This window comes from Prorops nasuta, unplaced genomic scaffold (assembly GCF_024137725.1).
Source record: "Prorops nasuta isolate Cenicafe-Biocafe unplaced genomic scaffold, Cenicafe_Pnas_1.2 PNAS00010, whole genome shotgun sequence".
NCBI lineage: Eukaryota > Metazoa > Arthropoda > Insecta > Hymenoptera > Bethylidae > Prorops > Prorops nasuta.
Window position 1 is genome coordinate 2,292,455 of NW_027116807.1, and position 27,970 is coordinate 2,320,424.

Genomic DNA, 27,970 nt, shown 5'->3' on the forward strand with positions numbered 1-27,970 from the left:
ATGTTCAGGATACAAGAAAATAGCAAAATTACCGAAATATGCTAATCATTGCAAGAAATTCAGGAGGAATGATTCAAAGGACCAGTGAGGTGCTCGATATTGGCGAGTCTCTTCCATAATAGAAAATATATGAGTACTATTTATTAAAAGCTATCCACACACACAACTGCATACAAGATGCAGGAAAATAGCAAAATAACAAAAATTTGCTAATGATTGTAAAAAAATCACAAAGCATGATTTAAGATGACAGTAAGCTGCACGATATTGCTAATTCATTCCTACAATGGAAAGAACACTACCAAAATATATTAAAAACCATACGCGACTGTACACAAGATGCAGAAAAATAGCAAAATTACCGAAATTTGCTAATGGTTGTAAGAAATTCAGGAGGAATGATTTAGGAGACCAGTGAGCAGCGCGATATTGGCGAGTCTCCCCCATAGCAGAAAGAACGCGGTCAAACACAATGTTTGCCGGCGACGCCCACCTAGTATACTCGGTCAGGTTTTTACTGCCTGGCAGTAAAGTACAAAAATTATGATCCAAGCTTGTCACTGCTCCAGGCACTGTGAAATTCTTCGAGTCTCCCTCTCACCCTTAAATACTCGAAGCATTCAGGAGAGATAATGATTTTGCAGTGATGCACTGCTATATTTTAGGTGGAATATAAGACGAACGAGGAGTAGCGAAGTGTGAAAACTTTTTAAAGCTGCGTTGCAATTGCGATGGGTGTACGTGCTATCGGCTTTAGGAAAGCTGAGAGTCGGGGTGAGTTGGAGTAAGTGCACAGTAAGAGAGAGAGAGAGAGAGAGAGAGAGAGAGAGAGAGAGAGAGAGAGAGGAGAGAGGAGAGAGAGAAAACTACGGTCCTCTCGTGGCCTAATTGAATGGCGTTTTATTTAGCACAGTTCCCCGTACTCTGGATAGCCGGTATTTACCTCAATTACGTAATTCAGCCTACACAAGGCACGACGCGGCTACTACCTACAGGCAGCAGGGTATCGCATGATGATGGTGGTATTGCTTGTGGTGGTAGTGGTGGTGAACGTCGACTGATGACACGTGTTTGCGCTACCACCGACGTGCAATTAGCTGGTCGACGTAATTTCTCGTCGTAAGAGAGCGTTCCACGCTCTTTTGGCCTATGTGGCTAGTACCAGTACCCGGTGGCCAGCGCCAGGGGCACCGTCGCCATCGAACACCCCGGAATTATACTACGCGTAGGGACATCGAGTGATTTCACCGCGGAATCGTGTCCAGAAGACACGAATTTTTCCTTTACCCACTCTATTTATGTGTGTGTGTGTGTGTGTGTGAGTTCGACGAATCACTTCCGCAGTCGAGACTGGTATTTCGTTTCATTACTTTGGAGCCGGCACCAGAGATACCAAAGATACGCAGCATCTAGAATTTTTGCTATATACAGATTCTAAGTGATTTTATCCAGGAATCGTGTTGGAAAGATACAATTTTTTTGGTACAAACAAGTATATTTATGCGTGTGATACGACCAATCGCTTTCGCAATCGGGATTAAAACTTTTATTTTTTTTATACAATTTGGAGTCGGCGCCAGGGGCACCTTCGATACTCAGCACTCGGAAATTACACTATACGTAAAGATTTAAAATGATTTCATCGCAAAGATAGTCCCATGGGACTCTGGTTCCCCCTGAACCCACCCGATTGTTGTGTCTCGCCCGATCGAGACTAAAGCTTCCATTCTTGATATATTTTGTAATCGGCACCAGGGGCCCCGTAGGCACCCAAATCCCGAAATTATAGCATACACACAGAGGCAGAAAATAATTCCACCGTGGATCCGTCCCAGAAGATTCTATCGAGTCTCGTAGCACCTCTATTGACGCGTGTATCGACGAATGGCTTCCCCGATCGAGACCCCGGAACTTCCCTTTTTTGATCTATTTGAAAAGACAGAAAAAGTATGACGTAAGAGGCCGCCATTTTTGCTACTCCTCTGCTCGACGCTTGCCGGCAGAATCCTCCTGCGCTCGCAGGCCTATAATTTCCAGCGCACCAAGAAAATTGTAGAAAGTGCTAGTGTGTTTATTAGCATTCTCTCCGAAAGAGAAAAGAAATAATGAGAAAAATCCTATCGGTCGAAAGTAGGCTCTATATTGGTGCGCGATTAAAGTCCTGCCGAGTTTCTGCAGTGGCGCTGATGGACGAGAGATCGAATGCAAAACTAGTTTGCCTTGGCCATAAATGCCATGCTTTTGCGGCCAACGCGATATGCACGTAGTGTGAACTTGTCTGGCGCGCGACGCATATCTAATAGGGAACGGAGAAAATCCATCAAAACAACTGCCGTGTGTCCGTGAGTACATTATGTATGCGGGTCTTTAAATGGTTCAATGCCGATGGTCGATGGCCGATGAACGGAATTCCTGAAGAAATTGGCAGTCGAGTCGAGCGAGTCCTTCGTGTGGCGTATTGCTTTGGCGCGCACACGGGGGATCGGCGAGGCGAGTTGCGGCAGGAGCGAGGAAGAGGACACGGAGAAAAAAATACGTGTCGGTGGTGCTGCCCCCTCCAACCACGGATGGTCCACTCCCTTCGCGGTGCTTAATGGGCGGAGCGAGGGACGTCACCGGTGGCCAAACTGATGTTCCTATATAGTACGTCGCTCTTGTATTTGAGCCACTCTTGACGCGAGTAGCCGATGCTACGTGCACACATCTCTATATATACATAAATATATATATATATATATATATATATATATACAACCCTAAAATTTCTCTAATAAATATCATGTCCACAAACTAAAGCAGTTTATCCATCGATTACCGTTGCTTATCCGCCAATTGAATGGAATTGATGTTTGCGCGTGGGTGATAAACTGCTGCTGCAGCGAGAGTCTATACAAGGTAAAGCGTGCAAGGTGCATCAGCCAGGTAAGAAAGAAGGCAGGCGAGCCAGCGCCGAGGTAGAGTGGCGTTGAGGAGTGGAGTTTGTCCGGTCGGGTTAGGTTAGAGGCGGTACCAGGGAGCATCGACGCCCAGAAGGATACCATAATGGCCTCCGTCTTCCCAATGAGTCGAGCGGTCGCAGCCGGATCCGAGTGGGGATGCAGCGATGGGGCCAATGGGTGCCCGACTCTCGGAGCCCGTGGGTGTGCCCTTGACTAGCGCCACAACGGCGGCTCTCGGAAATAGCCAGCCGGGCTCGGGGAGAGGCTTCGGCTTCATTATGTATCATTATACCGGTCCGCGCCGTGCGGTGTGCACTGCAGTTACTGGCTTGGGCGCGCGTGTCTACGTTTCTCGCTTCCTCGTCGTCCTCCTTATTTTCTTCTACTACTACTTTTCTTCTTCTTCTTCTTCTACTTCTTCTTCTTCTTCTTCTACTACTTCTTCTTCTTCTTCTTCTTCTATTACTCTTTGCTTCTCACCTCACCTCACCCAACCTCACCTCACCTCACCTCACACCCGTACCCACACCTAGCATATCCCCGTTGGGTTGACTTCCTGGACGCGCGACCACCTCGTCATCCTCGTCGAATCCCCAGTGCAGTGCTTAGCACTGGCGCACGCGCTTCGATCATCCCGACGCATCTGGATTTCGGTGATACAACAACAATGTTCGCGACAGTGTGATCCTCGCCAAGATGGATTTTTATCATCATCATCGGTGATCCGGACTCAGGGAAAATCGTGATAAGTTGTACCGTCGGTTGTTGTAAACCGTTGCAAGGAGGGATATCGGGTTTTGGTATACGGAGTAACCGTGATCGAGGAGCGATTCGTTGTACAGTACAACAACGGATACTGATGAAAAGTCGCGTATGATCGAGGGAATATGAGTCCATCAGACTGGACGACAGTTTTCCGCAGGTGCTCGACTACGCCGTCGAGCTGACCTACGTGCGATTCTGGCTTACGTAACGGAATACATGATTTTTACACCGATGTGCAGTGGGCGTGTGTTGTAAAAGTGCATCGAGGGATACAAAAACTTACATATATATAATAATAATCGCAAGATCCTCGCAAGAGAGAAAAATTGTGTTCTTCCGCGATCCAAGGCAGAGTAGTGTTCGCCATAAATGTGCTGGAAAACATTGAAGAGCGTCGATCGTTCCACTGCAAAGGCCTCGAAGAAGGGCTAGAGGGGTAGCGAAGCGGCTCCAAGATTAGGGCCCCGTACGGCAGCCGCTTGACGACGACGACGACGTCGTCGGCGAGTTTGCCGGCGAGATCCGTGAGCTGCGGCGGCGTCGACGTCGCGTCGAAAGTGGAGCGTCCGGGCAGCACGACGACGCTCAACTTTACGGATCTGGGGAGCCCATTCGGGGCGGGCGACCCCTGTCCGTCGAGCACCCCGACCCCGAACAGCATGTCGGGTGGCGGTGGAGCCGGCGCCGGTGGGGCCGGTGCCGGTGGCGGCGCAGCCGGAGCGACGGGCCAGGGATCCGACATGGATCAGCATCTTCACCATACGGGGCTCGGCTCCGTCACACCGGGGCCACCCGGGGGCAACGGGGGCGACAGCACCGCCTCGAGTACACCGGTCTCGCAAAGTGGAAAATCCGCGTTTATCGAACTGCAACACAACAATCTTTACAATCCGGCCAGTTTGAGGGGGGGCTACCCCGGTGGCCACAACGTGCCCGGGGCCCACCAGTTCTCTCACCAGGTCGGCTCCCTGGGAGGGCACCAGGCCTCGGGACCTGGCAGCGGCAATCAGCAACACGCCGATGCCAGTTTTCCCAGCCCGAGGTCCGCGCTCGCCGGATATCCGTTCGCGCCCATGCACCAACACAACGCGTACGGATATCACCTGGGATCGTACGCGCCGCAGTGTCCCTCGCCGCCCAAGGACGGTGAGTACCCGAACTGTATGTATTCGCAGACATTTTTCTATTTTTTATAGATTTACATATATTTATATTATATAATTGCTCGTAACGGTGTTAAGTTAGATTTATGGATAGTTGTGGGAGATGGAGATGGGTTCGGTGGTATATACACTAGTGAGAGAGAGAGAGAGAGAGGGAGAAGACGGAAGAGGGTATATATCTGGAGTAGCAGGTAGCGGTCTGTGTGGAATCGGTCGACGCCCTGCTTCGGCACAATGAAACGCGAAACGGAATAAGATATACGGCCGGTCAGAGAATCTGCCCGAAAAAAGTCCCGTAAGGCGGCTAACGAACGAGACAAAAAGCTGCTCCCGATGAATTCGCCGAGCGCTCGCCTCTCTATATGTGCTGCCTTATACTCGGAATCCCTATCTCCCTCTTTCTCTCTCTCTCTCTCTTTCACTGCCCATTCTTAGATTTTCCGGTTCACGTGAACAGAAGAAAATCGAACAATGCGGAGTCTCTCCTCCGTTTATAGGCAAGATTCGAAACTGCGTTTGAATAAATATTTCACTCGCGTATTCCTTCGGTAAGAAAGATAATTAATAGCACCGGGGGTGTCGTCTTCCGTGAAAGAATCGCGAGTGCGTGGATATGTGGAAATTACAAAGCTGACTCGAATTAGGGTTAGGACTTGGGGGAGAGCAAAGAGAGAACTCGTGTGTCGTGCGTGTGTGCGTGGAGCAACGAGGAACAGCGCGTGTATGCGTACATGTACAATGATATATAGATCCTTGCGTAATCTCTTTTGAGCAAATGCGGCCGCAGTGGTCGTCGAATGGCAAAAATTGCTCGAATGGTCGTAGAAAATTGGCCATACACGCGTTCACGTTCACAGGTTTCCCGCTGCTCGGCGACAGCCGACTACCCTTCAGTTACGCACTCTAAATTCGTAATGACTACAATTGCTATCCACGCCAGCTCACTCTCGGATACACGCGTTCGCCACTTTGCAAATTCTCCGTCCCTATATCCCTTTTACTTATCCTTCTTCCTATACACCGGTATTTCTGCATTATGAAAATTCACCCCCCAGTTTTGCGCAGCGAGTGCCTCGATAATGGAGGCTCGTGAAAATTGCCGGGAAATACACAAGAGGGAATTCACGTTGGAGCACCGAGACAAGTGGAAAAGGGTTGCGATACGCCAACTTTCCTTCCGTAGCTATATAGAAAACATCCTTATAGTCTACGTACACTCCTTTCCAGCTTGAAGCTTTTTGTCGAAGCTAACTTGAAAAATTCTCTCCTTCTCTGTGAGTCTCGTCTCTTTAGATTTTGCACTGACAATTTCAATTCAGCAATTTGTTGTACTATTTCTAATCTTATATATTGCACCTATACGCTCGTTTCTATCTTGACGCGTTTGTCATTATTCTCTCTCTCTCTCTCTCTCTCTCTCTCTCTCTCTCTCTCTCTCTCTGCACCTCGTCTCTTTAGATTTTACGTCAATCAATTATATTTGAACTATTTCTTATATTATTTCAAACCTTGCACTAAATACACATTCATTTTAAACTTGATATCTTGTATCAGAGTTAACTTGAAAAATTCTCTCTCTACACCTCGTCTCTTTAAAATTGTCACTGATCAATTTTAATGTACCAACTTACGCATTTGTTACTCAATTTTAAATACTACATCAGTTATTAAATGGACGGATTTGACACAGTGGTGAAATAAAAGAGAACCGCGAGGGAGACCGTCGAGTGAAGAATGCTGCTGAAGACGGAAAACGCAGGTCTTTTGTAAAACGTGAAATCGGACGGTGTTTGATAAATCGTGGGAAGTTCATTGTTCCTCGGTTATAATAAACGTGTAATCGCTAGTGTATATTGTACTATACATATATATATATATTCTACGATGCAGCATCGAAGAGGCAGCTCTGCGGGTGGAATTGATGAGATTTTGCAAGGGGTTTGCCTATCCGGTGTGTTGCTATTCAGTGTTTTTTATTTTATTAAACGTTATCGGCTGGACAGTATAAAATATTTTCTCTCTATATATATATTTAAATATATACAGTTGTCTGGGTCGTGCACCAATGATCCAAGAAAGACTCACATCTATCTTTGCATATAATAATAAGACCTAATAGAGTTTTCACTTGATACAAAAATCCACGTGACTTTGACGGACAACATAAACAAAGTAGCGAGGATGGATCTTCAGAGTCACAAGTAGCAAGTACTTCTTTTTGACAAGTTGACGCACGCATCTTCCCAAACGTCCCTCTCACAGCTTTATAATAATCACCAGGGACTTCAAGTCGATTTTCTTTTGTTTCTCTCGATCACAACGCGCTTCTGGGAAGACTCGAAAATCACCGACGATACTGGACAATATTCAGTGGATATTTGCACAAAAGTCGTTGCAGAAAATTCAATTAGCCGTAGAGTCTCTTTTACGTATGATATATTCCAAGTCGATTTTCTTATTCCTCCTTATCGCAAAGTTTTCAGGAAAACTCGAAAATCGTCGATAACGCGGGAAAATATTAAAGGGATATTTGCACGAAAGTCGTTCAGTAAATTCAATTACTTGGAACCTCTTCTACGTATGATGTTAAAAAAGTGATGCTCGTGCTTCTTTTGTTTCTCTCTGATAACAAGACGACTCTGAAAATATTGAAAAATCATCGATAAAGCTGGAGAATATTAAACGAGTATCAGCAGGAAAATCTTTATTCAAAATTCAATCAGATAAATAAGTCTCTTTTACGTGTAATATTAAAGAAGTACTCATGATTTTCTAGTCTCTATTCATAACAAGGCGATTTTCTAAAAACTCTCGAAAATCCTTACAATATTTCCTGTACATCATTAACGAAACGTTGTTCCTTATTTTCTCGTTTCTCTGATATCAAGATACGTAAACAAATGTTAAAATAATTGATAAAACTGGATGATTTTAAACGAATATCAGTAGGAAAATCTTTATATAAAATTTTCAATCAGATAAAGTCTCTTTTACGTGTAATATTAAAGAAGAAGTACTATCATGATTCTCTACTTTTATTAAAAACAAAGCAATTCTCTGCTAACTTTTAGAAATCGTCATAATATATTCTGCATATTATTCAAAAAGTGATGCTCGTGAAAATTTTTCGTTTTTCTAAAAGCACACACCAATACACACACAAGATGGCTCTAAAAAAATGCAAAAGATGAATAAAAGTGGAAAATATTAAACGAATATTAACACCAATTTTTTTTATAAAAATTCCAATCAGTTAGCGTCTCTTTTACGTGTAATATTAAAGAAGAAGTACTATAATAATTTTCTAGTTTCTATATATCGATAAAAAGTCGGTACTCTAAAAATGCTCGAAAATATCCGTCGAGATTCGTCAGAACAGATCCAATTAGGCAGAGTCTCTTTGGCAGAAAATATGAAAGAAGGGGTGCTCGTGAAAATTCCGGAGGTCTACGGTTAGGCCTTGAGGCACGCGGCCGGCGTGTCGTGGAAATTAATCCGGAACGGACGGAAGACAATAAGCGACCTCTCGGACCGAATTCTGAAGACTCCTCTCCTGCACCGATGAATTAGGTATTAAACGCTTGTTTTCACAAGGATTAGGCCTGCTCGGACCCCCATCACCCTTCGCCAAAAATTCCATGCTTCCCTAAATACTTTGGGTACCACTTGGAGGGAGTGAAAATTCATAGCAACTTTATCAGTGATCTTAAACAACCAGAATTTCTTTTCCTCTAATTATTCCCTTCGTTTTATCGGCACGTTTGCACCCGTCGCAAGGTTCAAGACCGTTTTCACCCTAAGCTCTGGAACTACCTAAGCTCCGCTAATCCAAGACCCGGAGATTTCTGCGAAAGTCGTGTTTTTTCTGGCAGATACAGATTTCAAGATATGGCGCGTCTGGTCGCACGACGAAATTTCCTATTGGTTCTCTAGGAAGGTTAATAATAACTCTCGATGATTGCGATTATGATTGATGAATTGATTGAAATTGCTGACTAATTCCACGTGTAACTTTTATCGTATACACGGAACGTGTGTTTTAAGAGTGCGCATCTGAAACCCCTGCATAGACGAGTCAATTCTGAGAAAAAAACTATATTAAAATTTCTTAGTGATTTTTCCGAACATCGAACTCTGTCACGAGCTAAAACTTCACCTTGAAACTTCCCAAGTATCGCCAATTCAAAGTTTGCAAATTTCTGCAAAATTTTTACTTCTTCCAAGAGATATATAGATCATCAGATTCGCAAACAAGGCGCGTCTAGCGACTCTGTGACATTTCCTATTGATTTTCTTGGATGGCTAGTAATAATGCTCGATTATTAGGATTAATTAGCTAATAGATCATGGTTGCTCCATAATTCCACGTGTAACGCTAATCTTATATATATAGTATATTGAATAGCGTACGCATTGAACTCTCCCACGAGCTACGATCGCAACACGTGCGCGTTTAATATTGCAAGCTCGCGGAACAACCGTATTTCTATAAACTTTGATCCGGGCCTCTTGCGTTCTGCCAGCTGCTACATGGCTAGTACTGTCAATTATAACGCACAACTGCATACTACATATAATATTATAAATTTTATTACTGCGACGATAAACGCGTAACACGCTAAAAGTCAATACTATAAGCACGAGAAGTATGCTTTTCGTGAATTAACGCTGTCGGACGTTTTAATAATGAATTCATGCACGGGAGATATCGTGCAATGTAAACACTCTTATTTATGTTGATTTAATGAGCCAGTGGCTAATAATAATCACTCTTGCGATTGAAAAGAAAATTTATAATTACAAGAAACAAAGCGTTTAATGGTGACTGCTCTGTCGAGGATCTAGATCTTCCGGATGTAACCTAGCACCGTCGGGTGTTTATTTATAGCATTATTTATACTAATCCATATTTCTCTATTGAAAGCGATCATAGGAAAAGTCTCGCGGTATTTGTTCAACGCAATAATAAACAAGAGACTACATATATATATAACTAAAATTACAAAACTAACAATTTGATAAAAATTTCGTAGAGTTAAATGAACAGAGACTAGCAAAACCAAAGAAACATTAATACAATTCTTCCGAAGGAAATATGGTAAAGAAACACGAGGAATAAATGTTGAATAGTTTAGATGCGAGGGAAAGGAAGATTCTGAAAGTTGATGTCAGGGTGGTGCATGTTCGTAGACCTCTCACCGTTGGGCGACAAGAGCGGCAGTCTGGTGGACGACCTGGGCGGGGGTGGAGGGGGCTCCCTGAGGAACGGCAAGGGGAAGAAAATGAGGAAACCCAGGACGATCTACAGCAGCCTGCAGCTCCAGCAGCTCAACAGGCGATTCCAGAGGACGCAGTACCTAGCTCTACCCGAACGAGCCGAACTAGCCGCGAGTCTGGGACTCACGCAAACTCAGGTAAGAGTAGAAAAAAACAGCAGACACTTTTGGCGGGAAATTGCGATAAATTTAATCGGAGCGAGGGAAAATTCGAGCATCTCCGGTTGCACGGGTGTAACTCGCGCCGTCCGTCGCCGCGCCGGTGGCGCTGGCCCCAGCAGCGCGTAACCCGATCCCTGGTGCTGGCCGCGCTAGCGGCATCTGTCAGTATTATCGGCACAAATGACTCGAGTAAATCATCGATTCGCCACGCCCTGGACACAGTACCGGGTTCGGGATGGGATAGGGTTGCAACGCGACAGTGTCCACTTTGAGCGTCCTTGTATCCTGCAGCGGGTTTGCGCTTATTACTGCGGTATATATACGTGTGCGTGTGTATATATGTACGAATGGTGGAGCCGTCCATAAATAATACTAGCGCCAGCGACGGAAATCCAGCAAATCTTTCTCGTATGATTCGAAATTAGCCCTCGTTATTGAGCAAGTAATCCGGCGTGGCACTCGTGATACTCTTGCAAGGAGATATATATATATATATATACGTGTGTGTTGGTGTACACGTGTGTAGGACGAGTATAACTGCGTGACGCCTAATCGCACGGGATAACTATATATACGGGAATATTGCGGCTACTTGATGTAGTCGCAGGGGGTCTCCTACCGGATAATTTCATTAGTCGAAGCACCACGGGAGAGAATTTACCCCCCATGGAGATTCAAGCACGACGCAAACTTGACGAGCAATCCAACGGGGAGACTCCCAGCGAACTCTGTTTGCAAAACACCGCGGTGGCAGAAGCTGCGATTTCACTTTGTTGCTTCTTCTTGCCTCGTTATATATGTATATGTATGGCGAGAGCGGAAAAATTCTTTTTTTCGAAATTCTTCTTATTTCTCGGAATCATTATGCATATACGCGGGAAATGAAAGGTTTTGCTCACGCGAGACAAGAGTTGCTCCCAGCTCTTCGGGTGGGCTGCACGGGTACCGTGTATAATCTGTAATCGACCAATGAAATCGTTCCGTCGCTTAGTGTCCCAGTAGCTGCGGTAGCTGTTTGCTTCTCGTTTTCGGTTTAACAATATGGCGCCTGCTTCTTTTATAGAAATTAGCGTTAATAATAATCTCACTGTGTATATACATATAGTGATATAAGAATAAAGAAATTAAAGTTTAAAGAATGTTTTTGAGTTTTCTTGTCATTGGTATCACAACATGGTGTTTGGTTAACTCTACAAGAATCAAGTAGGCAAAAAATTTCTAGGATTTAAATTAATTATGCCTCGAATGATCCACGAAGAGACTAATAAAAATTTTCTAAACGATTCGCAGTTATCATTATTTGTTTAATTTGAAAAAGATTGATTCTTGTATACGAAAGCAACAATATCAACGCAGAACGAAAGACAAATAAGCGTAACAAAATTCCCCAAAGACTTAAAATTTCTCTTCAACAACAAAACAATATAGTTGATGATTCTTGCGCAAGAAGAACGATTAAGAATAATACAAGAAAGCGAAAGATAAATAATTGTATAAAAGTTAGCTGGACGATTCAGCAACGTGGAAAGGAAGGAAGTTTGTCCGTGAAAGACGAAGAGTCGGTGCGCACGCAAAGTGAATCGAAGGAGGAATCCTCGTGTTCCAGCCCATATATATATATATATATAGGTGGTGTGTTCGTGCCAGCAGAAGTACTCGCATATACGTGCGTGTTTGAGTCAGGTATATTGGGCGTGGTGCATGTGCATCCTTTTTCTTCCTCTCGGCGATGTCTTGCCGATCTCTGGGCGTCCCTCCCCCATTCCCCTCGTGCTGATCGAGCCGGCCAACTGCTGGCCGGGCCAAGAAAGCCAGACACGAGAAGCGGCCTCGAGTCTCGTTGCGCGTCAACCGAATTCACGAGCTCCAACGCGATATATAGAATATATATGAAGGGAATTATTCACGCGGTAGCTCGCAGAAAGTTTTCTCTTTCGCCAGGAGGGATCGAACCTTGGCATTGCGGCCCATCGGAAGCAAATATAAACGACTGAAAGATAAATAAGACGAGCGAGTTTGCTTTACTCGCGACCATCGTTGCTCGCGTTAGAGAATAAGGTATCCAGCAGAACCGACGATCGAATTTTCTTCCCTCGTATTATTCTTTTCATTGATTAGTCTCTGTCTCTCTCTCTCTCTCTCTCTCTCTCTCTCTCTCTCTCTTTCTCTCTTGATAACGCGTATTCCATCAAACAGTACACACATATATATATACGTATACCAGAAGAGAAAAAAATCTATTCCGCAAGAATACCCGCAGCAAGATCGATCGCTCTCTCCTCGTGCGTTCTCTTTCCCTTCTCACCATTCAACGATTAGAAACGATTGTAAGCTATATACAGCTCGTAAATATTTACATTGGTCAGTACATCTGCTGCATGGGAAAAAGAAGAAGGATCGATCTGTGTTATAACGTAATATCTCGATACGGATAGTATAGTGGTGGATTTAAATGTTAATTATTGGACAAGTTGAATATCTAGTCGAGTGTCGAGATTCGATCAACGTCCTCTCTGCTACTCGCAGAAAATTCTCCCTCTCGCTCTTCTCGAGCCTGCAATTCCAATCTTATCCACTCGCCGAGATCGACAAATTCATCTGGCTGCTTCGATTCTCTTTTTCTTGCATTTTTCAGCATTGATTAGCGCTATACGGTGTAGCAGTGGTAGTGGTAGCAGTCGAGTTGGATTTTGCATCGGCAACAGTGTGGTAGTGGAGAGGTTGGTTGGATTTTATTCTTGCAAAACTTGGTCCACTCGGATGGCAGCCGTCGATCCTGCACAGATAATCGAGCTTCCGTCCCCCTTCAATGCTGCCATTCACCTTTCTCTCTCGTTTTCCGCCCATTTATATCTCCGTCTATTTATCTATACCTATATCCCTAACGATAGACGCCTTCGTAATAAGCCTTTCGTCTATTTCCAGCATTCTCCTGCCCCCAAATGGTTTCTTCAACGGAAAACAATAAATTTCATTTGCTACACTCCTCCTTCTCTATCTTTCTCTCTCTCTCTCTCTCTCTCTCTCTCTCTCTCTCTCTCTCTCTCTCTCTTTCTACTGTATATCTATTATATATAGAGAGAGATTAGCGCAGATGATAATCTCTGCTCCAATTCTACACTCTCAACACACCTTCGACACACCTGGTATACCCGACAAATTTTTCAAACGTTATTTCTGCTTTTCATTGATCACGATGAAAAGCGTCAGAGTTATGAGAGAAAAGTTGTCAAGGTGGCAGCAAAGTGAACGATGAAAATCTAGCGACCTCTAGACACGGAAAATTGCTTCCTATATCTATTATATCAGTTGTGATAGAAAGTTTAAAAGGGGCTCGTGTATACTTTTTAAATATACCGACTAAAGAAGAAGAAGAAGAAGAAGAAGAAGAAGAAGTTGAAGTTGAAGGGAAGTTAATAGAGCAAAGTGGAATATTTCGAGATTCGACGTGGTTCGATAGTCACTTTTTCACTTTCCACTTTTGTCGTTGTACGTATAGCTCGACTCTGCTGCTTATCGCGCCATTATCTCATCGACGCATTCGCTATTAGTCGCGTGCAGAGAAGGGGATGTGTCCTGTACTGCCAAGCCATCGGTCAAATGTTTTTTCAATTTATTTCTCACTGCTTCCATCTCTGATTTTCTCAAGAACTTGTATATACGTATATATATATATATATATTTATTGAATAGAGAGCTTACAGGAAAGAAGTTGATAATTTAAAAAAATTTCGAGATATTTTATAATCGTTGTGACTGAAACGACGTGATTTTTTCTGATCGAACGATGTAGAATTTGGCCGATATTTCTCTGTCGTTTTGTATCTGTCGCTCACTATCTGCAAATGGGAAAGTTTTACACGAGGTGACACGCGATCCTACGGCACAGCACGAGCTAAAATTATTGGATCTCCCGACGTTACAAATATTCTAGTCGCGCACAAATGCATAAATCTAACGAGTTCCTTTGTCAATCGCTGAGGCTACGTTCGAGTCGCGTAGAAGCGTCGCCTGTCAGCCTTGACGTAGAGAAGCAGTGACATTTTCCGTGAACAGGAAAATTCGGGAAATTCTATGGAAATCTGCGCTATTTTCTGGCTAGCGAAGAAATAACGCTCATTACGAGTAGTATGGTTGAAGGGTTCTTTGTTAATCGAGAAACAGTTTTGCCAATAAGCTTCGACGTAGAGAAACGTCGAAATTTTCCGTGGGCAGGAAAATTCGACGAAAACCTAATATTCCCTCAATCACGAGAAAAAAAAGTTTATTACACACGTTATAATTGTAAGGGATTTTCGTGAATCGCAAAGCTTTGACAATGATGTATCACGAGTAGAAAAAGCAAAATTTTCCATGCACACGGGAAAATTCGGAAAATTGGATGAAAATCAGCTTCTTTGCTGGCGAGAGTATAACGTTTATTATGCGCAGTATAGTTGACGGGATGCGTGATCTACCGACGATTAGGAAAGACTGACACGGCGCACGACATTTTCCAGGATTGATGTTTCCGTTTTCTAATACCCTCCACCGTTACGATAATCATATGTTTCCGTTGTACTTTCTTCGAGTACTATATATATATATATATATATATACACGACAAGGAGTCGACTTATTCGCGAGTGGCCTCTCTCGTTCAATGATTTTTTTCCGTTCGGCCAGCAGTGAGAAAATTGAACGTTGGACCGATTGTAAAGAGAGCTTAGAAGCGATTAGACGTTTTACGATCGAGTCAGATTCCAGTCCGAATCGGGCGAGTTAAGTAGGAAAGAAAATACGACTTTAACGATTAGCCTGGACGGAGTTTCACGGTCCGTCCTTTGCACGTGTCTTTCGCGTAATTCTGCCACTATATATATATATATATAATATATAAAGTACAGCTTTTCTTCGCGCGAAGCTTATGAATAATTAACGTGTACCGTTACCGCATAGACCTATATCGAACTATGCATTCTCCATGCATGACCGAGAAGACCAGTGATTTGTATTTTATTCTAGAACACACACCTGGGAGCTGCGACGAGGCAGTAATATAAAAATCCACGAGGATTTCTCACGAAAGGCTTTCACGAGTGTGACTCGGATTGGTTTATCTGGTTTTTCAAGAGGTTTTCCGTGAAATCGTAAAAAGTTGGAGAACAATTGGGGCTGCGAGGAGGGAGAAGCACGGTCCGATGGAGAGGAATTCGCGCAAAACAGGCTTGGTCTGGCAGGACTCGTTCCCCTCTCTCTCTGTCTCTCCCTGGAAGGAATCCTTCGTCCGTAGGGATCCCCCTTCTTTTCAAGATCTTTCAGAGCGATCACCACGGTGCGCCGGAACGTTTTGCTGCTGCTGCTGCTGCCGTTGCCGCTGCCGCCGCCGCTGTTGCACCTGACGCCTCTGCTCGCGTATTCAAACTTTGCAAACTTTCATCCGCTCGACGAAAGAAACCGTGTGGTGTGGCGTTGCGTGGCGTGGCGTGCCGTGCCGCCTCATTAAAAATCACGTTAACTCTCGTGTGTGTGAGGGAGAGCACGTTTCTAGTACTTTTCAAGGTTACCGAAAGGTAGCAAAGGAGCTTATGGCGTACGCAACACCATATATGCATATATATATACCTACACTTTATCTCGGTTAGTCTGGAAATTATTCAGACTCGAAGCGAGGAATGATGTACGAATCTGCGTGGCTGGAGGATCTGTCAGTGGGGATCGTTCGGTTGCCTCGGGCCAACTGCGAGAAGACGAGGCTTTGTGAGGCTGGCGCGCGAGCAGCTTTATGGTGGACCGTGGAGGAGTGCGGAGGCCGCGAGGATGATCCGCCGAGCGGCCAGGAAGAATCGGCCGAGCCTTGAGAGAAAAAGAGGAGAGAGTAATGGGTCAGGTTGGGCAACGCGCGTACTCGAACACTGTAGCGCCGCGCACACATACACGCATTATTTCAATGTTGGCAGTAATGCCTGTTATTAAGCGATGATAATGATTGGTATTATCGCGGCCAGGGAGCAGGACTGGTAGCAGCGGATATAAATCATCCTTACTTCCTTCTTACTGGCAGTACCCGGGGCTCGCGACCGGACTGCACCTACACATGCCAAGAAGCTGTAAATAATCCGCAAGTTATACCATTCCTCAAGGCGATGCCCCGAATACGCCAGAAGCCACCGGGTCACGACCTTTCGCGAGGAACCACTTGGCACCCAGTACGAACCATTTCTCTAATGCTTTGCATATTATTCATCTACTTCCCCCCCCCCCCCCCCCACTCCCTACTATTTGGTTATACGAAGAATTGCAAGATGGTTCAAAATTTGAATTTATGGAGTAAAGTGGGGAAAATTTTGTAGAGATGTTCGAGGAATATTTCGAATATGTTTACAGGACGTTTGGATGTACTTGGAGTGTATTGAGGATTTTTGTGTTATCGAGGTAAAAATTCGCGAGTTTTAGTGTTTTTCAAGGCGATGTGATCCGAATACGCAGAAGCCACCGGGTCACGACCTTTCGCGAGGAACCACTTGGCACCCAGTACGAACCATTTCTCTAATGCTTTGCATATTATTCATCTACTTCCCCCCCCCCCCCCCACTCCCTACTATTTGGTTATACGAAGAATTGCAAGATGGTTCAAAATTTGAATTTATGGAGTAAAGTGGGGAAAATTTTGTAGAGATGTTCGAGGAATATTTCGAATATGTTTACAGGACGTTTGGATGTACTTGGAGTGTATTGAGGATTTTTGTGTTATCGAGGTAAAAATTCGCGAGTTTTAGTGTTTTTCAAGGCGATGTGATCCGAATACGCAGAAGCCACCGGGTCACGACCTTTCGCGAGGATCCACTTGGCACTCAGTACGGGCGATTTCTAATGCTTTGCCTATTATTCCCCTACTCTTCCGTTTCACAGAAAATTGCGCGATGGTTAAAAATCCGGATATTTGAATTTACCGAATAAAGTCATGACAATCAGGAGAGGATTAGAAAGAACAAAGCCCATTGTCTATGCGATGGCAACTCGAAGCTTCATCGTCATTATTGAAATTACACGTTGCGGACTGCTTAATTCGCGTGGTTCATCTTTGATGCATCGACGCGCGGTAATCGAGACGAGAAGGATGGATCTTGTTAGCACCCGGTCTCTATATAGTATATATACATATATACACATACACACACCCCTTTGAAACTTGATTAAACCGTTTCCACCTACACAGAAGCTTAGGGTATGTCTCCACCTAACGTGGAAATGTTTTCAAATATTTGCAAACTGAATAATTTTCAGTGATGTCGTAGAAATCTTGTATATTGGCCAAAATATCGAAGAATCGTGTTCTTGAGTTTTTATTTACTCAAGAAATTCATCGGTACACTTGGAAAAATGTTTCGAGCAATGGCCATAACAAATGTTACCTAGTGCATCAGCTATAAGAATGATTGAATTTGGAAACATTTGAAATATTCTCGCGTTTGATGTAAATAAACCTTAAGGGGGTGGGTATTAACTCATATATATACAGCTGTTTTTCGAATTTATTTTAAGGAAGGGAAAAGGGGGTGAAGGAGCGTATATTAATGACCGAGGAAGTCGGAGGTTTTGCCTATATATATATATATATATATACACACAAGACACGGGAGTGGACTGTGATGGCAAGGCAAAGCACGGAGTGATGGCGAACGGTTAAGGGGGGCAAAGGGGCAGTCTCGTGACGCGAAAACTATAATTTGCCGCGCGGCCACTTTTTTCATCCCGAAGCTCCGCGACCTACGTGCTTGAACCCACCGTAGCTCTCAGCGAGTCGAGCAGAAAACTCCCATAAACCGATGGATTCCGTGAAATTTTCTGTTTGCGCTCGCGCGCGCCTTCCTTTGACTTTGACGTACCGCGATCCGGTAACGAGACAAAAAGATTCGCGGTTTGCACGCGAACGTAAAAGTGGCTGAAATTTCACACGAAACGGTCGAAGAATATTTTATATCTTCTATGTCTCTCCCTTTCATATATATAAACATGCATAAAATATTCGTTGCTGGGTCGAAGGAAAAATGCTAATTTTTCTATCTAAAAGAACATTTTACCTGATGATGATAATAATAATAATACACCGTGCACACGTGTATATACGTGTGTATACCGCAGCTCAGTACAGAGTATAGGTGGAGGAGGATAAAACAAGACTTGCGCAATGCTCGCAATCTGGATGCCAGGGGTGAGCGAACTTTTCGATGGCGCAAAAACTGTGGCATTCGCAAAGATGAACTATTGTAGGAATTCGGGCTTGTCGTTGTTGCTGCTGGGCCTTTGATCATTTCTGCATCTAGCGTCTCTCTCTCTCTCCCTCTCTATGCTGATCTACTATTAAGGACGCATGCGCGGATCGTTTGAAGTAGAGCCGGGACTCGCTTTCTTGCTTTCTTACCGTCGTCCCTTCTTTCGCTCCTCGCGACAGTCCTTTCGGTATTCGTTTGTTTCATGGCGCGGCTACCTTCAGCCCGTTCTTTCTCTGCCTCGCACACCTCAACCCTTCATCAACGATTCTTCGCCACTTGATTCGCGCGATCCTCCAATCACCACCAGAGCCTTCCTGCATCCTTTTTTAGACTGGTACCGCTACAGTGCTGCAAAAATACCTCGATAAAATTTCGGCCAAACGCACACTCGTCCGTTCCCTCTTACGTCATATTATATATGTATATGTAATTGAAAATGTAATGAAAATAACAATGATAAAGAATTTTTTTTGTAATTCGAAGAGAGTTTGAAGATTTTAGTGGTATTCAATTGGTATTTGAAATATAATTATGAAAAAATCCTTGATTTACGTCGAGTAGAACGTTTACCTAACTATGATTGCACTTGATCGATGAGGTTTTGAAAAATCTAAAACTTATTTGGATTAAAACGTTAGAATTCTTACACATAATTGATAATAAGAGAAAAAAGAGGTTTTTTGTGCATTGAGAACAGCTGGCGAGTGAAGATTTTTAAGCGAGGAAGCGTATTTAAATTTATTCGCGTCGAAATTTCTTTCATCCCAACACCTTGCATCCTGATATCGGTCCGAAGAAATCCGATTATTCAGAAATCATCTATTGTGCTATCCTGTATAATGAATCCTGTCGACGAGCGTGATGCAAGAGTTAATGGAGAGGATGTTATAACGGTATATCGTAGGATTTCTTGCTAGCATGACAGCATATGCAATACTGCGCAGAGAAGGAGAGACTATGACGATAATCCCAGAGATTTATTCATTATTGGAGGAGTCGCAGGAATTTCCTCAGCCGAGAGACCGTGTGATTTTGACGAGAGGATCCTCTCCTTCCTTCCTCTATCTCTTCTTCTATGGCTGTTTGTCGAGACAAGCAGGCAGCTGACCCTGTGTCAGCGATCCACAAGCTGGATCCACGCTGCTGGACGAAGGACTCGTGCGTCCTGCATCCTTTTGCGCCGAGCCTCTTCGGAACACGGAACTCTCCGTAGGACTGCAAGGTCGATTTATCGTGCATTCTTCTAGTATGGTTGTTTGTCGAGACCGAGAAGGTAGTATTGAAGTAAACAGCTTATCCTGCGTCAGCTATCCAAACTGCCTAGACGAAGGGATTTATTCCTCTTGCATTATAATGTTGAACCTCTTCGGAACTCTTTGTAGGACTTCAAGGTCGATTCATCGAGTATTCTTCTTGTATGGTTGTTTGTTGAGACCAAGAAGCATCGAAGTAAACAGTTGACCTGCGTCAGCAATCCACACTACCCAAACGAAAGGCCCTTATATTCCTCCTGCATCCTGAGACTCGATCTTCGGAACTGGAGAACCATCCTGAAGACTGCAAGGTCGATTCATCGCGTATTCCTCTCGCATGGTTCTTCGTCTCGACAAACAAGCAAGCATCGAAGTAAACAGCTGACCCCGTGTCAGCAGTCCACAGTGCCTAGACGAAAGGCCCTTATATTCCTTCTGCATCCTGAGACTCGATCTTCGGAACTCGGGAACTCTCCATGGACTGCAAGGTTGGCTCATTGCGTATTCAGGATGCGCATGTGCCAGTTGTCATGGCTGACACATCGTACGTCAATCGTTTCTGCACACAAAGCTCTCTGCTCTGGCAAAGCCTAACAAAAAAGTGTACGAGCAGTATCTCCCTGACGTCTCAATTGGAAATGCCGCCCGATCGATCGTCTCCTCTCTCAACCTTCTTCTTCTTCTTCTTCTTCTTCTTCCTCGTCCTCGTCCTTGCTTTCTTCTTCAAGCGGGACCGTAAAGCTCGCTGGGATCACGCTGACAAATCTTCCTTCAGAAATCCTCGATTCTGCAATGAAAGCATCGATTAGGTTGTCTTAGTCGGTGTGGAAAAACATGATTCTTGCAATTTTTTCTGGCTCTCTGCAAAAAATCCTAAGTATATCTCCTGCAGCGGGCCTCATTTGCTCTTTCATGAAAGATGTAACGCGGCTTGATTCGAGAAGAAGTTTCAGAAGAAGAAGAAGAAGAAGAAGGTAGAGGTCGGAGTGGATCGCCTTGGAGCCCGAGAGGCGCGCCCCGCCCACCGTCTCGTCTTAGCTCAGAGCCCTTTGCTCTTGCGTTTTCTATATCCTTCCTCCGAAACTCTGCAGAGTTCTCAAAGCGACCTGTATACGAGTCTTTCCCGCGTCTTCCCGTATTATTCCCCTTCTCCGTTGATCCACGCAAGCCAGTTTCACGTTAGAACAAAAATCACCTGTGCGAATAATCCTGAAGAGATATTAACTTCAAATCTCGTGTTGGCTCAGAGTCCTATGCTCTTGCGTTTTCTAAATTCTTCCTCTAAAACTCTGATGACCTCTCAGAAGGCTCATATTAATATCTTCTGCCTGTACGAAAAATCCAGAGAACTTGAAATCTTGCTGTACCTGAAAATCCCTTGCTCCTGCGTCTTCTATATTCCTCCTCTACAACTTTACAAAGTTTCCAGAACAACTCGTATAAAAATCATACACCTCTAAGAATAACCTAGAAAAAATTCCAATTTAATATCTCATTTAGTTCAGAGTCCTTAATTTTTGCAATTTCTATATTCTTCATCCACAACCCTGCACAATTCCCAAATTAACCTGTACAAGTGTCACCTGTGTGCGAGTAATCTGGAAAATTTATATACTTAACATTCTTCCTCCAAAACTCTGCAAACTTCCCAAAGGCTCCAACTATAAAACCCTTTCCCCGATCTTTATAATTCTCCACCTCCATCGATCCACCAAGCCAGTTTCACATTAGACCAAAAATCACACGTACGCTCGGAATCAAGAAAATCCTTTAACTCGACAAAACGCTCATTCTCAGAATCCCTACACAGATCAGATTTAATTTCGCGGTTGAGGTTAACGAACGGAAAAAATAATAGCCGGTCATTAGTTTAATTCCAGTGGGTTAACAGTGAAAGTGGGCTATAGATGGTAATTCCTCGGTGCTGGCCGATTGATGCATTGTATAATTTAATAAGGCCTGTGCACGAGGTAGTAGCGAGGCGAGCGGCTCGATTATAAAATTTCTTTGTCGAATTAGCGTCGTGAAAGAAAAATTAATAATTAAGTAGTAAAAAGGCAATAAAATACATATAACGCGCGCACCCGTTCATTACGGCACAACGGCCAATTATTATGTTAACGATCTAGGCAAATTATCGGCTCAAGTTTCGCGATTACATGTCAACGAAGGTACACCATATAGCCCCGTTATAAGCTTGTATCAGCTTTAAATGATCGTTTAGCTGGACGAGTCGATTTTCCTCGTTAATTCTCAAACTAAATCAAGCGAGGATCGCGCTCTGTCGGGGCAGAGCGGAGTTTGCCGGGGAAATTCGAGCAAAAGTGTCGCGTGTTTAAGGTACTGGCTCACCACGGATCCTTTTCGGAGTGAGCCTATATCAGATGCCCTTTGTGGATCGATCCTTCTTTGTAAATCTGACCACGCCGCTGCGCTCTATATGGCTTAGCCCTGTATCGCGTTACGCCTTATATACTCTTTTATATCGTTTCTTTTCCATGTATACGTACACACACACACATATATATATATATAGGTTTCAGAGAATATTATCTTATTTTAGTAGAGACGCGATTTACGAGAAATAGGGGAAAAAGCAAATTTTCTTATTTTGCCCAAATCGGTAAAACTTTAGTGTGGCGATTTATGCGAAACCGGAGCTGAAATTCCAGCTGGTTGCTTTTCGTCGATATAACTGTCGACGGTAATGGGGCCGATGATTGTGATTCACGGTGTACGGCGTATTCATAAAAGTCGCGGGAGCACGTCCGTGGCTGAGCATCGAGTGCGGCTAACGCGGCATCGGTTTCACGGATCGTTAATTTCGTCGTTACGACACGGACTTGGTAATGGTCGCGTGCAAAAACACCTCGCCACGAGAACGATTAATTTCCAATAATTCTCCAGCCCTCTAACGTCTTGCGCTACTAACTTGACGAAAAATCCAAGGACTAGGTATATATATACATGAATAGTGTATTGAATTCTGACGGAATAGAGAATTAATGGAGAAATACGGAGCAACGAGTGCCGGTTTGGGGGCACGAGAAGAGCTATATATGTATAGAGAAGAAGAAGAGAAAGAAAGAATGGAGGAAAAAAAAGTGGAGAACAAAAGAAAGGGTGGGCAGGAAGGAGGAGGGGGTGGGGACAAAGGCAAGATGCCGATGCCCTCAGCGTGTAGCGACCTCAAACCCGCGAACCCACCGCGACCTAGCCTTTCAAATCTTTCTCCTTGTACCGTGCTGAAGAAAACATTGCGTTCTTCCCTCGCATGCGTGAATCTCGCGCGGAAGAAAGCAACATCGCTCTGTAACCCGTGTATATTCTTTGGATAAATGTGCTCGAGTTGAGAAATTCTAGGACCAATCCCGTTCCTCCTTTGGCCGCCCTTACCTCGCTATCTCCTTGGTAAGGAAAAATTCCTCCGGTAGACCGGCGACGCGCCGCTAACTTTGGGTAATTTTACTATTTCGTCAACTCTCGACTTGTAGCGAGCCCAAAACTCGCGAACCTAAATTTTCAATGTTTTCTCCTAGCAGAAAAAAACATTACGCTCTTCCCTCGCGTAGAAGACAGCAACATCGCTGTAACGCGTGTATATTCTTTGGATAAATATGCTCGAGTTGAGAAATTCTAGGACCAGTTCCTTTCCTCAGTTAGCTGCCCTTACCTCACCTTACTCTCGGTAAGGAAAAATTCCTCCGGCAGACCAGCGACGCGCCGCCGTTAACCCCCGAGCAATTTTACTGTTTTGTCAAGCTCGACACGACAGGTTGCATTCGGGGAATCTCACTCTCCCTATCCGTCTCTGTCTTCATTCGCCGAAATTCCCTGCTCTTGCTACTGTGCTTCGAGTATCCTCCCCCTTCCTCCTCTTTTTCTCTCTCTCTCTTTAGCCGACCGTTTCGCCCGTCGGTCGTTCCCGATATTTTGACTGACTTTTCGGAACGAGAAATTAACCTAGCGGAACCATAGAAACATACGGTGACTATGGGAAATTATGAGGGGCCGAGCAGCCGTCCAGTATCCGACAGCCTGACAGTTTGCTAGGGGATAACGACAATTTCTCATGGTGTGCTCGATATACGCTTTCTCGTTGCAATATTAAACTCGGAGGAAATTGAAAAAGTTCAATTTTGAATTTTTAACTGTAGCTTATTATATATATATATATATATATATACATATATACACACAGAGTATATAGAATATATAGCAAAGGTAAAATCGTGAAGCGTGAACCAACTGCGCAGAGGATTCCAAGAGATTGCGAGGGGAGCGAGCGAGGGTTAATGGGACCGGAAGGGACATCCTTTTTTATTGGACGTTCAAGCCCTGCGAATCGCGTTCTGGTGAAATCGTGGTTGCCTCCGCGTACCGGAAGTCAAATAATCATATGTTTCCGCGTGTGGCTATTGCAATAATAAGAATAATAGTAACAAGAAGGAGCAGCGTTGGCAACGCAAGGAATCGGACGAAAATTTTCTTTGCCAATAAAATATATATACTAAAGTATCTATATGTAGGAGTTCTCGTAGAGATAAGGATCTGCTTGCTTTTGAAGCATGAGTCCAGGAACGGGCTGCACCTTCCTTCCGGGGCAGGTTTCGGCCAAGGCTTGTATTAGATTACAGAGAGAGGGAAAAGAGGGGGGGGGGGTATATAAATATTCATGCGGGATCCCCGGCGAGGTGTAGGTGAGAGAACCATGAAGAAGCAACGCTGGAACATCTACGGATCGGGCGAGCGAGCGAACTATAGAGAGAGAGAGAGAGAGATGGAGATGAGTGGGCAATATTAACGGGAAGTTTAATCGTCGGCTGGTCCGAGCTGTCAGCTCGGACGCACGCCGGGTCAGTCGAGCCCCCGAGGTCAATTAGTGCTGCTCAACACTCCACTCTTCCTCCCCCCTCCTCTTTAACGATCCAACTCGACCCAAACTAATACTATTTTATTACTCTTTGGAAATCAGGAGGTCCCAACGACCCGAGAGAACGTGCTGGATAAAATTTCAGATTTTTCATTGGAATATTATTAAACTTGCTTTCTCGTCAGAGATTGCCATTAGCATACATTAATTGCTTCGCTGTTCTCCTTCGCTCTCTGTGTATTATATTATATTATATATATATATATATATATATATATGTATATATATATATTTAGTCCGGGTTTTCTAAGTGAAATAAAAGAAGCGGTAGTATACACATATATATACTAGTAAAAAATTTCCTAAGGTGTAAAATGAGAGGAAGCGTAGCATCAGTGGAGCTGCAGCAGGAATAGTAGCGAAACGTTCATGAGAAAATTGCAAATGTTGGTGGTTTAAAGGAAGTAGGAAGAGCGTTATATACACACACATACATACCGGATTAAGAAAAAGGGTGATGGGACGGGGGGAAAGAATAGACCATTAACGCGAGTCACCCCCCCCCCCCGTCTTCCGGTTTCCTCGAGAGGGACTCTCGCGATCGATCGTCTCGTCGTGGATCATTTAATGGCAATAAGTACCGCGAATAATCGACTTAACTGGAGAAAAAAGAGCCGCGTCCAAGGCAATTAAGCCAAACGAACGAACGACCGCGCCGTGATCGAGCTTCGAAATGGAAATTTTGGCGGGAAGAGAGGAAAAATTGGAGCGGTCCGCTGATAGAAAATTGTGCATTTTATCGAGTCGATCGAAATGCTGCTGCATCGTCGCCGCGCGCGCTCGTGCCCATGTAAGTATGTCGTGCATGCGCTCGTGCATGCTTCTCGATGTAACAGCTGCACACATTGCAGTTCCTTCGTGGCCTTCGGGCGTCATTCACTCGTAGTGGCCAGTCTCCATCCACTTTCATTACTCGTGCCGGCGATTACGAGCTTTTAATTAGATTTCTCCCGTTCGAACCAAGCAAGCCAGTCAATCAAGAACGGAGAAAGGACAATGGGCCAAAACGACCAGAAAGCTACGGAATCTTCGAGCTTCTTTTCTTTTTCCCAGCAAGCCCTCACTTTTGCGTCGTTAAATCTAACTATATAGCGTGTATATTCGTACTTCGAGCGCGTCCGAAGGCGAACGCGTTTCCAGCAAGATTTTTCCTAGGGTAGAGTCTCATGCTCGTGGCGGAATCTTTTCACGAGGTTCAAATTTTATTTTAGAGCTTTTCTTTTTTTTTGCAAAGACTTGGTTTTTGAGTTATTTTGCTTAGGTATATAATGTGTGTAAGGGAAACTAAAGTATTGGAAGTTTTTATGGTTTTGGCGATTGTTTTTTGACGAGATAAACAACTGCTGCATCTTCGAGCTTTTCTTTATTTTAGCAAGGCCTCGATTTAGCGTCATTAAGTCAGCTATATAGTATATACGTAGAGTACGTGGTGTATATACCTATATATATAAGAAGGCGAACGCGTTTCCACGAAGAATTTTCCCGCGTTAGAAAGCCTTATGGTCATGGAGAGAATTTCTTCACGAGGCCAATTCAGTGACTTTCGATCTATCGTCCTTTCCATCTTGCTGGGAAATATGGGTCAGTCGTGAAAAACTACCTCTCACGAACAAATCGGATTCGACGGAATGGAGAAATACTATCTCGCGGCGTTTTAATCAATGGATTCGTATATAATATTCCTGTTGAATGACTTCGATGGAAAATTAATGACGATTTAGCTTGGATTAAGTTATCTTGCTACAATAGGACATGGGATTTTTATAAAAATTATTTACATGTCCTATTAAACGATTCCAATGTAAAACGAACGACGATTTAACTTGGACCAAACTTTTTCCAACAAAGGGGATGGGATTTTTAATAAAATTATTTGTATAGCTCTACTCGCGAGAGATTGGTGTTTACATGTGACCGTAAACAAGTCATTATGTAATCCCCTGTGAGTACACTCATACATAATTTACAAGACCCCCTCCTATATAGTGTAGCTTCTTATTTTACACGAGAATACAATGTGGTTTGCTCTGTCTATCTTTTCTCTCTCTCTCTCTCTCTGTTGCTGAAGAGAAAAAAAAACTTCTACCTATCCTCTTACTCATCGTCATTTGTTTCACGTAGCAACACGTGCTCGGTACAGCAGCTTTTTATCCCACTGCATAATTACACGCGAGTGAAGAATGTTTGCTCCAGTCCCCGTCAAACATCGCTACGAATCTTGAATTTATTTCATATCTCGTCCAAAGTATCGAGATCTCTTTGGGTAAAGAGCAGTGGGACTCGTGGTTGTATTGGTCCCTTTCTATCTTCTTTCTCTCTCTTTCTTTTCTCTCTCGACCCTCGAGAGCTGCCCACCTGACGTCACGCACCTGTTCTTCCTCTCCTTCTTCCTTCCTTCCTTCCTTCCTTTCTCGTAAACCTATCCCGCTGAGAGGAGAATTCGTCTCGAAAATTAAAATAAAAGGAACCCTTTGATATCATCGCTCTCTCCATGATTTTCTTGACATTTCTCACGATAGTACTTTCCACCCTTCGTCATAAACATATATATTTTTCAGATAATCTCATAACAATATTTAAATAAATAAATCTCTCAAAATCACAATTATGAATGATTTTTTCAATATTTCTTACTGCGTTACATATTCCCCCCTTCTCCCCAAAACGAATCTTGCCCAAAGGAGAATTTATTTGAAGAATCGAAATAAGAGGAAGAAGAAGAATCCTTTGATAGGATCGTTATCAATGAGATTTTCCTGGAATTTCATGCTGTATAGTGTTACACTGTTGCTGTTGTCGTCGTCGTTGTATAGGAAGAACGGTAGCTGGAACTAAACGGGGAATTGGTTTGACCGCGGTTAATCCGCGAGAGTCGGAGTTTGCATAGAGGAGATCGTATCGGGGACAGGGAGAGAATACCGCGCGCCACACCTTTTCCCGTCAGGTGCTCTCCCAGTAGGGTATCCAAAGAGCAAAAGCGCCAAGGCGAATAACCAGTGCCTCTATTCGCTCGCTTGCGAGCATCAACGTACAATCATAAATACATGTATATGTATATATATTCATTCACTCATCAGAGATAGAGTATAGAGAGAGAGAAAAAATTGTTTAATTCCTGCAAATATTACTGAGAACACGTGCACGAAGACGAGTAATTTATTTCGATGAATATCTACTCGACTGATATTTACGAGTTTAATTTAATGAATTAGAGTCGATTAAAA

General features: G+C 43.8%; 1 protein-coding gene across 3 annotated transcripts in view; it reads left to right on the forward strand.

Moving 5' to 3' along the window:
* Window positions 1–2,948: 2,948 nt before the first annotated feature.
* The window catches only part of Dll (Distal-less), a 42,373-nt gene continuing 17,351 nt past the window's right edge, over window positions 2,949–27,970 (forward strand). The window contains exons 1-2 of one of the 3 annotated variants that reach the window (XM_066732690.1): window positions 2,949–4,850; window positions 10,040–10,281. In XM_066732690.1, coding sequence (XP_066588787.1) covers window positions 4,364–4,850; window positions 10,040–10,281 — 729 coding nt within the window. In that variant the 5' untranslated portion in view covers window positions 2,949–4,363. Of the gene's footprint in view, window positions 4,866–10,039; window positions 10,282–27,970 lie in introns of all 3 variants that reach the window. The other 2 variants (XM_066732692.1, XM_066732691.1) reach the window with 2 other exon arrangements.